The sequence below is a fragment of the Lepidochelys kempii genome, chromosome 24 (assembly GCF_965140265.1).
Source record: "Lepidochelys kempii isolate rLepKem1 chromosome 24, rLepKem1.hap2, whole genome shotgun sequence".
NCBI lineage: Eukaryota > Metazoa > Chordata > Testudines > Cheloniidae > Lepidochelys > Lepidochelys kempii.
The window spans coordinates 7,379,867-7,393,034 of NC_133279.1; the positions used below are offsets into that span (position 1 = coordinate 7,379,867).

Here is a 13,168-nt window from a genome sequence, read left to right on the forward strand (position 1 = left end):
CCTCCCGGTGCAGGGTGTCACCCGGGGCGATGCCGGCGCCCACCAGTGCGAGGTCGGGACCCCCGTCAGCACCAACCGCAGCGAGCCCAGCGCCGAGACGCTGGCCTGTGAGTAACTGCAGCCCCGCCCCCCCGCCAGCGCTGCCCCCGGCCCTGCCGGCATCGCCCAGCCACGGAGATGCGGCTGCCTCTGGTGTGGGGGTGGCTGTTTACACAGGGATCCCAGTGCTGGCACCAGTGCCCCCGGGTGACGTTAGTGCCTGTACAGGAGGGGTTGGGGGCTCGGGGGGGGGTGGGGGGGCTCTCTCTCTGCGGGCCCCAGTGCGGCGCATCGGGGGTCCAAACTCTATGAGCAGAGAGGGGAGCTGCCCCCATGCAGGCCCTGTGGGAGGGAGGGAAAAGGAGGGGACCCTGCGTTGGGGGGGGGCTATAGGGTAGCAGGGGGGAATGTGAGGAAAGGTGCCCCTGGGGGGAGGGACTGTTGGGGCCTTGTGGGGGGCGTGGGCCCCCTGGGGGGTGTCCCCAGCTCCCCTGGGCCATCTCTGACCCCTCCCCATTTCCCCAGATGCTGCAGCCCGGACAGCGGGACATGTACGACCAGCTGCAGAGATGAGGCCCCCCAGTGCCCTGGTGGATGCTGGGAAGACCCCTGTATCGTGGCATGGCGGGGGGAGCATCTCTGCTGTGTGTGGGGGTCAGTCCCACCTGTTCTTTTACAGCCACTTTGCTAAGTTCACTAACAGCCCCCCCGCCCTCGGGGGTCACTAGTCCCGGCGGGGCTCTGGGACAGGCTGGCATCCAGCCTGGGGGGAGGGGCCCCCTCTTGGCCTTCGGGTCCAGCCAGGGGCCAAGGAAGCATCCGGAGAGAGATGCTGGGATCCCGCAGCCGGGGAGGCTCCCCGAGGTCTCTCCCCAGATGGTCCCTGGCTGAACCCAGAGTGGTTGCAGTGGGTGTGTAACAGGAACCCAGCGCAGCCCTGGCCGTGTGCCCCCATTGGACAGGGGGGTGAGCCAGGGGCTCGGCTGTCAGTGAGCCAGACCGGATGGGACCAGTCCATCAATCTGAGCTCCTGTGTCCCACCAGCCACCAGCCCCCCCCAGCACCCGCCTGCTCCATCCAGCACCCGAAGTCAGAGCAAAGTGTCACTGCTCCCGGGGGCCCAGCCCATTCTGTGCCACGGGCGGGGACCGGGGGACCAGATGCGGCAGGGCGGGAGATAGAGAGACCCAGAGAACCCCGGCCAGTGACCTGCCCCATGCTGCAGAGGGAGGGGAGTCCCCCACAAGCCCTGCCAGTCTGACTGGGGGGAAAAACCTTCCTGAGCCCAGACATGGCGACTCGCTGGACAGTGGGCATGTGAGCAAGAACCAGTCAGCCCAGCACCTGCCAGAGAGAGAGAGAGACACTCGGAGCCCCGCAGAGCCCATCCCCAGGCCAGGCCACCCCCCATGCTTTGCAGGAAGGAGATAAAAACCTCCCAGAATACACAGGGGTGAGATCCCTGCCTGACCCCTGCCGGCAGCTGGCTGAGACCCTGAAGCATGAGCATTAGCAACCTAAGATGTAAACCAGGCGTGACCCCGGAGATGCTGAGCCCAGCCCCTGCCCTTGGCCTGGCCCAGCCCCATCACAAGCCCCACCCGTCAGTTTGTCCAGCTCTCTGGTAACGCTAGAAACCCTGTAGTGTCCAGCCTGGTCTGTGGCATTGGGGTCCTTGGGCTGAACTCTCCCCCCCACACACACACCCCGGGGAGTTACACCCCCACTGCAGTTACTGCGAGCGCTCAGTCCCCTCCCACCCCCCCTCCACCTAAACAGCCAAGCTGCCAGGCCCCGCTCCTAGGACAGACCCTCCAGCCCCTGCCCAGCCAGGCAGCGCCTCTGCACCGGCTCCCGGCTGCCTTCCCCTTTCTCCACCCGGGGGACAGAGCAGCCGCCTGCTCCCAGCCGAGGGCTCACCAGGGCGCGGCCAGTGGGACTAATCCAGCCGTGCTGCAGGACAGACCTGAGCCATCCCAGGCCTGCCGTGCTCACAGCCACATCCCCAGGGGACTCTCCATTATCCTGCGACTGCCCCCACGCTCAGGGCTCTCTCCTCCTCTGTCGCGGCCCCGCTGAGCTCCCAGCTGCAGAGGAAATCTTGTTCTTAGCCCCGAACCATGTGCCGGTGCGACCTGCGTGGTCGGCGTCCAGGCCCTGGCTGTCGCTCCAGTCTGCCGGGTCCTCCAGCTCCTCCTGGGTAAGGGCCCCGGCCTCCCGGCAGTGCCCCTGCCCCCGACTTTGTACCACCAGCAAATGTCGGCTGCCCCCGCCCATGTCATGTGCCACGGTCCTTAATAAACTATTGACTGAGCCTGGTTCCCAGACCGAGCCGCACGGACGCCTGTAGCAACCTCCCTCCAGGCCAGTGAGTCTCCGCTCAGCACCGCCCGCAGCCCTCGCCCCGTGGCCGGCTCCCGACCCACCGCCCAGCGCCCCGACGCAGTGGGGAATTCCCCACGGGGCTCCATGGCAGAGGCGTTCCTGAACGCCGGGCGTGTGAGCTCTGTGGCGCGTCCCTTCGCTGACCAGCCGGTGATTGGCCCGGAACCCGGGTGAGTCTGGGCGCTCATGTGTGTTACGGCCCTGTGCCCAGTTACCGCCAGGACCTTGATTCCTCTGCCGTGCGCTGCTGGGGGCAGCCCGGCCACTCGGTACCATCCAGAGCCCGTTTTCCCTGTTCTGCGCCGTGAACCTGTGTCCTGGGAGCTCCCACTCAGCCAGTACCCGGGGCCCAACGCCAGCCTGGGGCGTGTCCACCCGGCTGGGACAGGAGTTGTGGGAGCGCGAATCGAGAGCCAGAGTCATGCCAAGGAGAGCCTGGTGCATGCTGGGAGGCCTCCCAAAAAACCCTGAACATGTGACTCAGGCCTGACTGACGCTGCCTGAGTCTGCCGAGAGCCGGAGCCGATCGCTCTGGGAGAGCCCACAGGAAATGGGGCAATCGGCTGGTGGAGCAATACCCGGTGGGAGGGGCCGAGGGTTGTGACTAAGTGGGACTGTTCTCAATGTTTCCCTGAATAGTGTGGGGGTGCCTCAGTTTCTCCTATGCAGTTCTTAAGTATCTAGGTGGTGGGGTAAGGGTGTATGATTACTGCAGAGCCCTAGAGGGCAGGTGTGTGCAGGGGTCTGGACACAGAGAATGGCCAACACCCTGTTTCCTGGCAACTGATGGCCTGAGTCCTTCCCCCTGCAAGGTGAGAGCTAAAGGGTTGGAGAACAAAGGAATCAGGTGACCTCCTGGCCCAGGAAAGGGACAAAGCCCACAGGAAGAGGGGCTGGAGGGAGTTTCAGTTTGGGGCTGGCTGGGACATGGAGTGAAGGGCAGACGTGGTTGTCTGGCTCACTGCCCCCCAGAATGGACCCAGCTGAGGGGTCCTGTTCTCTGCACCTACAAGCTCTGTTTTAGACCATGTTCCTGTCGTTTAATAAACCTCTGTTTTACTGGCTGGCTGAGAGTCACGTCTGTCTGCGAAGTTGGGGTGCAGGACCCTCTGGCTTCCCCAGGAGCCCCGCCTGAGCGGACTCGCTGTGGGAAGCGCACGGAGGGGCAGAGGAGGCTGAATGCTCCGAGGTCAGACCCAGGAAGGTGTAAGCCGGATGAGCTGTGTGTCCTGCAGACAGGCTGCTCACAGAGAGGAGACTTCCCCAGAGTCCTGACTGGCTTCATGGGGAGCAGTTCCAGATCATCGCCCAGGGGGACTCCGTGACAACTGGTGGCAAAGGTGGGATGTACTGCACCCCGTGGACGGCACTTCCTGCAGTGAGTGACTGGGGAGCAGTAAAACGAAGGGGGATTGACAGGGACCAGGCGTGCTGAAGATTCAGAGAGAGACGGTTTCAGGGGGCGGTTAAACCCTGGGAGTGTGTGACCAGAGAGAAGGACTTTTGCGGTAACAGGGTCCCCCGGGGGATTGCAGCGAGCAGTCCCAGGGGCAGAGGAGTCTGCAGCTCGACCCTGGCAAAGAGGAGGTGACCTCGAGAAGGGCTGGCACACTAGGGGTTCTCCCTGGAAACCGTGGGGAGCTGAGAGCACACAGGCCTGTGAGTCCACAACAGCTTGGGAAGAGCGGAGTGATGGCCTGTCACTGTCTCCTTGAGAAGGACATTGTAACCCTGTGCAGAAAGGAAGGGTTGCGCATTGGAAAGTTCACCAAAGCACAGTTAATCGTGCAGCTGGAGGAGGATGACCGCTCTAAGGAACAGATTCCTGACCCCAAATGGGGCTATAGCAGGATCTGGGAGCAGCTGGAGTAGTAGCCAGGCATCCCCAAGACTCCTGTCCCCGACCAGACGAGGGTCTTCACGATCGGGTTCCCCATCGGGGGATCAGAGACGGACGGGATTGGAGCTGAGTCCGAGAGAGCAAGAGGACCGTGAGAGACAGCGAGAGCCCGAGAAAGAGCTGCAGGAGACGCAGCAGCATGAACTGGCAATGGTGGAGCGGAGAGGCCAAGGGGACCTCCCCGGGGTGAGTGGGGATAGACCCCGGGGGGCCAGTTCCACAGGGAACTTCGAGACTAAATTGCTGCCCCTGGTTAAGGGGGGCGGGAATGTGGATGCCACCTCACTGCCTTTGAGCAGGCTGGCGATTTGAACCAGGGGGACCCTGCGGAAAAGCCCCGGTGTCTAGCTCCCTTCCTGGGTCCTGAGGCCATAGACTCCGTCAGCCAGATGGGTGGGGCTCCCACTCCTGACCCCAACCTATATGTCTGTGTGGAGTTTCCTGGGGCCAGGCCCCTCGGACCCCCAGTGGGAGCGGAAGGTGACAGTCGATCGGGAGACATTCCTGGGGTGGCGAGATCCTGGGACAGAGAGAACGGTTGTCAGACCCCTGGTGGTGCAGCCTCAGATGCTGAGGGGCTGTGTGCGCTGGGTGAGGGTCCCAGGGACGAAGCCCCTCGCGCTGCCTATGGCCCAGATCCCTGTGCAGACCCAGGAGAGGTGGGGCTGGCTGGTCGGTGGGGTTCTCCGGGATATCAGCTGTGAGACCCTGTTGTGGGGTGACTGTGTCTCTTTGGGACAGGATCCAGGCCCTGCTCCGGTAACTGCCAAGGGTTTGAATATGAATCCAGGGAACCAATCGGCGGAGAGGAAAATGGTCAGTGAAAATGCAGATGACCTGGCTGGCAGCAGGGAGGAGCTTCTAGGCTCAGGATACCTGCCTGCCCATAACCAGACCCCTGGGGCTGGGTGGGACAGAGAGACGCTCCCCGCCCCCTTGCACACCGGAGTGGGGGGGCTCAGAGGGCTCACGCTGGCTCTGATGCAGTGAGGAAAGCAGCAAGCTCGCTGCTACCCCACTGGGACAGCAAGGGTAGCGCTGAGCACGGTGAGAGCTGAGACCCCAGCTGAGTGGGGGGAGACACAGGCAGGGCAGGGGATCTGTTGGGAGTGGCAAGGTGCTTGCTAAGGAAAGTCTGGATGAGCCTAGGCAGCCTTGTGAGCTGATGGCTGTGTCTAGTCAGCAGGGTGGGAAGGCGAGGAGAGTGGAAGATGAGTGTCCCTGGACCTTACCTGTTACCTGGGTGGAGATTTGTGACAGTGTGTCTGTCAGGGGTGTTGACTTGCCTGTGGTGGGAGCTATCCCGGTTTTTAAGCAGTTGTCTGTGACCAGCCCTGTGCGCTGGGACAAGGGGAATGAGTCTGTGAGTCTGGGAAAGGAGAAAGGGTGTCCGGCTCTTCTTTGTCTGTGGAGCAGACAGAAGGGGCCTTTCAGCCTGTGATGGTTGAGGGTCGTGCAGTTGTCTCAGAGTTTGTTCTGGATTCAGCTAAAGCCCAGGAAGGGAAGGGCCCTAAGTTTGTGTCTGCTCGGGAGAATGGCCCTGTAACGAGGTCGCATAGACCAGTTAGTGTCTATGTAAAATCTCAGAGTCCAGACAATTCTGGTGCTTGTATTTTGCCTGTTGCTACTGTGTTGTTGGGAAAGGGTGGAGCAACTTTGTCTAATCAGGGTGAGATCCTAGCCAGGGCACAAGGAGAGCATGAAGGTGATGTGATTGTGTTACCTACTGAGGGTGTGGAAACCTGTAGCAAGAAGGAAAAGATTCCTGAACTTGTTGTGTGGCAAAGGGAAGGAGAAGGCTTCTAACCTTTTATCTAGGAAGTCTGTCAGTTTGCCTGAAAGGGGATTGTGCAGGAATCCGCCGGATGGGCCAGAGGTAATTCTGGATGTAAGGGAGACCCAGAAAGAGTCTGTTGTTGCTCAGGAAAGTGTTCCTCTAGAGCAAGCCCTCGGTGAAGAGGGTAAAAGCAGAATTTCTGTGCGGGGTGAATTGTTGCATAGAAAAGCCCCTAGGGAAAGGAATCCTCATGGAGTCTTTGCAAGCAGTTTACTGCAACTGAAGGGTGTGAAAGTGATTTAATCAAGAAAGTTTCAGTTCCTAACAGCCAGAAATTTTCTGTTGTGAATGGATCCACTGACTTTCCTGTTGAAAGATCCAGTGTGGATAGCTTTGAGAAGGTCTCAGATGGAGTGAAAGCTGTTAAGAAAGTTAAACAGTCCTATAACCAAGTGGCTGTGTTTGGCCAGCTTGTTGGGGAGAAGACCCAATCCCAGTTTGACCCCCTGGAGTTTTGGGGGTGGCCAAAGGGCATGGGCTACATAAGCCTTCCCACATGCGGCCTGCGAGTGCTATCGACCACCCCCGACCTAAGGGAGAGCGTGAAACTGGAAGGGCCTGGTGTAACTCCTACCAAGGAATGGGAGAGATGCTGGGGCATCCATGGTGGCTTCGAACTTCCCAGGTCACTGGCTAAAGTGACCCCACTCAGTTTGGTCTCGAAGGGGGCAGAGATGTGACGAAGTGGGACTGTTCTCAATGTTTCCTCTGAATAGTGTGGGGGTGCCTCAGTTTCCCCTATGCAGTTCTTAAGTATCTAGGTGGTGGGGTAAGGGTGTATGATTACTGCAGAGCCCTAGAGGGCAGGTGTGTGCAGGGGTCTGGACACAGAGAATGGCTGACACCCTGTTTTCTGGCAACTGATGGCCTGGGCCCTTCCCCCCTGCAAGGTGAGAGCTAAAGGGTTCGCAAAAAGAAAAGGAGTACTTGTGGCACCTTAGAGACTAACCAATTTATTTGAGCATAAGCTTTCGTGAGCTACAGCTCACTTCATCGGATGCGGATACAGACTAACACGGCTGCTACTCTGAAACCTACTTTATTTGTATTGCAGTAGCACATAGAGGCTCTAATTGAGATCAATGTCCCATTGTGCTAGGTGCTGTACAAGCTTCTAGTAAGACAGGAGCCCCAAAGAGCCTACAGTCTAAATAGGCAAGAGAGAGTGGGAAGGGAAATGGAGTACTTGTGGCACCTTAGAGACTAACCAGTTTATTTGAGCATAAGCTTTCATGAGCTACAGCTCACTTCATCGGATGCATACCAGTATGTGACTGTGACTCCCCAGCCAGCGCCCCACTCGGCCCCAGCATGGCCAGGCCTTACAGAAACAACCAGGCTGAGTTTATTGACCGGAGCCCAGAGCTGGAGAAGGAGCCGCTGGAGGCTCCTGTTATTTACTCCTCGTAACTAGGGATCGAGAAATGACAGTAACGGGCAGCAGGTTTAGAACAAACACAAGGAAGTCTTTCTTCTCACAACGCACCGTCAACCTGTGGAACTCCCTGCCAGAGGATGTTGTGAAGGCCAAGACTATAACAGGGTTCAAAAAAGAACTCGATAAGTTCCTGGAGGATTGGTCCATCAATAGCTATTCGCTAAGATGGGCAGGGATGGTGTCCCTAGCCTCTGTTTGCCAGGAGCTGGGAATGGGCGACAGGGGATGATCACTGGGCGATTCCCTGTTCTGTTCATTCCCTCTGGGGCACCCGGCACTGGCCACTGTTGGCAGACAGGACACTGGGCTGGATGGACCTTGGGTCTGACCCACTCTGGCTGCTCTTATGTTCTCATGGAGTTAATGGGACAATGGGTAACATGGAGAACAAACTGGGGACGCATTTCCCAGCGTCCCGATGTCCCGAACCCGCCTCTGGCAGCTCCTGCGGGTTCAGCTCCCCCCAGCATCCGGCCCCCAGCCGCCCGGGCTCCAATGCTCTCTGCAGGAGACAAACCCGCTGGCAGCTCCTCCCCTCGGGGCAGGACCCTGGGTGCAACCCGCACCCCGCGATAGCTCCCACCAAGCCAGCGTCTGTCCTCAGAAATGCCTGCCCCCTGCACTGGGCCCTTTTCCCTGCCGGCTGCTTCCCTGGAGCTGGGGCAGACGCTGCTGGGGCCTGGCTCCGGGTGGAACCAGCCGCCTAGCAAGCTCGGCACCACCCAGCTCCCCCGGAGCCGGGCACAGAGAGAACAGCCCGGTGCCTCCTGTCTGCCAGGGACGGGCCTGGCGCCTCCCGCTGCCCGGCTGGAACCAGCCCCTGAGATCCAGGCCAGACACACAGCCCCAGATGTGACCCCAGGCACTCGGCTCGCCATGGTCACCGTGCCCAGCGATGCCAGCTCTGGGCAGGGACCCCAAAAGCCCCTTTGGGGGCTGGTCTGTAGACGTCAGAGCTGGGGGTCCCATGAGCCCCTCGGCGCCCTGTGCCCTCCGCCAGGGGTCCCGGGTCCCAGCCAGGCGGGTCAGCATCGCTGTTCACAGCTCTGCACGGGAGAACTGCCCCAGGGAGGAGAAGACACAGGGCCGGGCACTGGAGGCAGGATGGGGGGGAAGCCCTGGGCGGGGACCCCTGGCCCTGGTTTGGGCACCAGTGGGGCACTGGGGAGACCCGGGTCTGAGTCCCTGCAGCCCCACAGACTCCCCGTGGGACCCAGGCTGGTCACTGAGCTGCCCGGGCCCCTCTGTGCAGTGGGGAGCTCCCGCCGCCTGGGGTGGGACATAGCTCAGCGCGCCAGGCTCAGGTCAGGCGGGCAGAAAACGGCATGTCACCAAGCCGGTGGCAGAGGTGGGCTCCCAAATACTGTGCTGGGCACAATGGCACCAGAGCCACTCACAGGCACCGAGTTTCTGATTTCTTTGGAGGGGCCCAGACGCTGCGGTGATGGGCCCCAGGGAAGCAGCCTGGACGGACGGACCCCCCGGGCCGGGCGGTGGCTGTTCCTGCCCTTTAACGCTTCATTGGCGGGACGTCCCTGGGCGGCGGGACCCAGGCTCGGGGACGCGCCTTTCCCAGCATGCACCGGGCCCCTCCCAGCATGCACCAGGGGGCAGGAGGGGGCAGGAGGGGCATCACTTCTTCAGCTCCTTGTACACGTCCTGCTGTTGGGGCTGCAGCGTCTGGGGGAAACGGGGACGATTCAGCCAGAGACGCCCCAGGGGAGGGCCCAGTCCCCTCCCCCCCCCATGGGGCCCCAACAGCCCCTCCTACACCAGGGGCCCATCCTCCCCCTCCCAGTGCTGGGCCCCCCATAGCGCCTCCCCTCAGCCCTGAGGCTCCCGGCTGGTCCCCTTCTGGCTCACTCTGCTCCCCCCTGCTCTGGGATGTGTTAACCAGCCCTGTTCTCAGCCATAGGGCTTCTGGGGGGCACCTCCCCCCTCCCCCCACTGGGTCCGAACCCTCCTCAGGGGGAGGATACAGCGCAAGGGGCCGGTGCGCGGCTGGGGTCAGGGGGGCTCCCGGGCTGGGCCGGGGGAGACAGAGGCAAGAGGGGCTTTAGCACCGGACCATAGAGACCCCCCCACCCCTCCAGCCAAGCTCGGGGTGGGGGGAGGGACCCTGGGAGAGTCAGTGGGACCCAGGGTTTGTGTAACTCTCCCCCACCCCCGCCCAAAGGGGACAGGGTAAACTGGCTGGGGGCTGCGGGTCGGGACTCAGGAGGGGCGTGACTGGAATAAGGGGCGGGACTGGAGCCTTGTCACTCACCACTGGCCCTGGCCTGGCTGTCAGGGGCAGGTTTTCGTACACCAGGACGGGTGCCCCGTTCTCCTTGGGGGTCTCGTTCCGGCAGCGAGAGTCTGGGAGGAATCATCAGAGATGCTGGAATTGGGGTCCTGGCTCCCAGCCCCCCCTGCTCTAACCACGAGACCCCACTCCCCTCCCAGAGCCAGGGAGAGAACCCAGGAGTCCTGGCTTCCTCCCCCCAACCACCAGTCTAACTACTAGACCCAAGTCCCCTCCCAGAGCTGGGAGAGAACCCAGGAGTCCTGGCTCTCCCAGGGCGGCCGGGTGTTACTCACAGAGGAAATAGGCCCCGACTCCGACCAGCGCCGCACCCACCAGTGACCCGATGACGATCCCAGCAACGGCCCCGGCAGAGAGACCTGGACGAGGGGTGTCTGGAGGAGAGATGTGGGGAGGGTTGGATCACACGGTCAGTAACAATCCCCCCACGCCGCTCCCTGCAGCCTGGGTCCCTAGTGCCGCACTGGGGCATTGGTGCCAGCACTGGGATCCCTGTGTCTGCGGCACGTTCTTCCATCTGGGAACAGAGAGAGCGTCACTGGGGGAGCAGTTGGATCCACCCCAACCCCAGGGGAGCCCTTGCTCTACGGGGCTCCTGCCCCACAGCCCTGTGGAGGATTCAGACCCAGCTCCCTGGTGGCAGTAGAGAGACTTTATTGTAGGGCTACACAGCAACATGGGAAAGAGTGGGGCTCTGAGATCCAGGACTCCTGGGTTCTCTCCCCAGCTCTGGGAGGGGAGTGGGGGCTGGTGGGTTAGAGCAGGGGGGGCTGGGAGCCAGGACTCCTGGGTTCGATCCGGGCAGGGCAGGGGAGTGGGGTCTGCGTGGGGAGGTCTGTGGAGCCGGCACAATGGGGTTAATACAGATTGTACCAACTGCGACAGCAGCAGCTGTTGGGGGGGGGGTCACTCCCCATCCATATTCAGTCCTGGCTCCCAGCTCAGGGAGCGGGCGTCTGGGGGCCCAGAGCCCCACATCTCTGTGTATTGGGGGGGGTCATCATCTCTTGGGGGCAGGGGGGGTGGGATGCCACATACAGGGCAGGGTCTGTGTTTGGGGACAGGTCCCCCCCATGACCCAGCCAGGCTCATCCCCGGGGGAGAGGCCCGGAGCCCATCGCTGGGGCAGGGATGGGGAAGGGGCAGGGTCCGGGGGTGGCACTTACCAGAGACGGGCAGATGCACCGTGGCGAGGGCAGGGCTAGTCGGGCTCTGAATCAGCACTGCGTAGCTCCCGGTGTCCTTGAGCGTTAACCCTGCGATGTGCAGGGCGCAGCCCGGCCCCGCTGTCTCCCGCCCCGTGTGGGCCCAGTCCTTGGTCTGGACGGGGGGTGTTTGTGGGTAGTAGGTGAGGATCTGGCTGTTTCCATCCGTGACGGTCGCTGATCGGAACCAGCTGCAGAGCACGAAGTCCTGTGGCGGATTCTGCGGGGCCAGGCGGACGCCCCCTCCCACCGCGGGGCTTGGTGGGGTGAGGACGATGGTCACCGGGGTCTGGGCCTGCACCGGCTGGAGGCAGGAGCCCAGGATGGAGGCTGCAGGGGGGAGACCAGAGAGACAGATACCAACTGGTGCCCCTCACTCCCGACCTGCAGCCCCTCCGTTTGCATTTGCACTGTCCCCTATTACAGCCCTTGGTGTCCGGGACACCTGGGTCCCCACACCCCGGCTCCACCCTCTCAGCTGCAAGGGACCCCTCTCCAGGTGCCGCCCCGCCGCCTTTTGCTGCAGCCAGACCTGCCTCGACGCAGGGGAGGCGTCTCTGGGCCGGGACCCTGAAGTCCGGACCCACAGGCAGGGCAGTCCCACGGGGCCCCTCCGGCCTCAGATTTCCCCTCCCAGCCTCCTCCGCTCACTTCCCCTTTGCTTTGGAGGAAGGAACCCGGGGGCGGGGGGGGAAGAGTCTTCTCCCTTATCCCCCCGCCCCCCCACGGGCTGCCTGGTCCCTGGGTCTCTGCCTGTGTCCCCCAGTTCTCTAGCACAGAGAGACACAAGCAAACAGCTGATCCCCACTGTGGGACACAACGGGGCTTCTGTGCGTGTCCCCGCGGCTTTGGGGCACAGCCTCGGGGGAGGGTGGGGTTGGACCCAGCCTGGGAAAGGAAGCGTCAGAGCCCCCCTCCGGCTACTCCAGCCGTGGGGTGCCCCTAGCCCAGCTCTGCCGGTGCCCCTGAGTCCCGACCCACAGCCCCCCCGCTTTCATTGACACTGGTTCTTATTGCAGCCCTTTTTGCCCCGGACACCTGGGTCCCACGTTCTCCCTCTCTGACCTGCCAGGAGAATCCCTGTCCAAGGGCCGCCTGGTCTGTGGGGGATTCGCCCCATCGTCCTTCGCTGCTGCGGGACCCGCCGGGACCTGTCGGGACAGCAGAGACGCCTGGTTCCCAGCTGGGGGCAAAGAGAAGAGACGGGGGAAGTGGGAGGGAGTGGAGCTGACACAAAGCACCTCCCTTGCCCCTCCCAGCCTTGCCTGTCTCCACTGCCAGGGGGAGGGACTCACCCGCCCCTCCCTCTGCCCCCACCCAGACACGGGGGCGAGGGGGTGCAGCAATCCGAGCCCCCGCTGCTCCTTCGACAGGGGCCTGGCCCTGGGAGATGTGTGTGTGTGTGGGGGGGGGTGTCACACAGCACAGAAATCGGCCCCTGGGGGGCTGGTGCATGAAAGGGGGCAGGGCCCCCCAGCCTCCAGGAATCCTACTACCCCTGTTCCCCCCAGATATTGCCTCCCAGTGGAGGTTGTGTGGAGGGGGGGGCTCATCCCTGGAAGTCACCCGTGGGAAGTGGGAAACAAACCCCCCGTTAGGGAGTGGGGGGCACAGGGAGACCCCTGCGGGGGGGGGGGGGCAGAGCCCAGACTGACGGGAAGCCAAAGCCCCCCCCCAGCAGGATGGGCCGGGGCTGGGGGGGAACAGGACAGAGTGTGAGGCCACTGGGCACAGACAGACACAGAGCTGGGCTGAGCAGCCTGATCCCGCCCCGCCTGTGGGCCCACGTGTGTCCACCCACCCACACACACACACACCCACACACACATAGACACCCCCACGATACACACCATACACCCCAACCCACACCCCCATACACACACACACACACACCACCCACCCAGACACCCCATACACACACCCATAGACACCCCCACGATACACACCATACACCCCAACCCACACCCCCATACACACACACACACACACCACCCACCCAGACACCCCATACACACACCCATAGACACCCCCACGATACACACCCACACCCCTGCACACA

At 62.4% G+C, this 13,168-nt stretch overlaps 1 protein-coding gene across 1 annotated transcript; it reads right to left on the minus strand.

The window, feature by feature from the left end:
• Nucleotides 1-7,098: 7,098 nt before the first annotated feature.
• Nucleotides 7,099-12,291, minus strand: CEACAM3 (CEA cell adhesion molecule 3). The gene is made up of 5 exons (XM_073322541.1): nucleotides 12,175-12,291; nucleotides 11,071-11,439; nucleotides 10,180-10,278; nucleotides 9,866-9,957; nucleotides 7,099-9,279 (listed from the first exon to the last, which is right to left on the minus strand). Exons 1-5 carry the CDS (start codon nucleotides 12,227-12,229, stop codon nucleotides 9,232-9,234), a joined length of 663 nt encoding a protein of 220 aa, XP_073178642.1. The 5' UTR covers nucleotides 12,230-12,291; the 3' UTR covers nucleotides 7,099-9,231.
• Nucleotides 12,292-13,168: the final 877 nt, after the last annotated feature.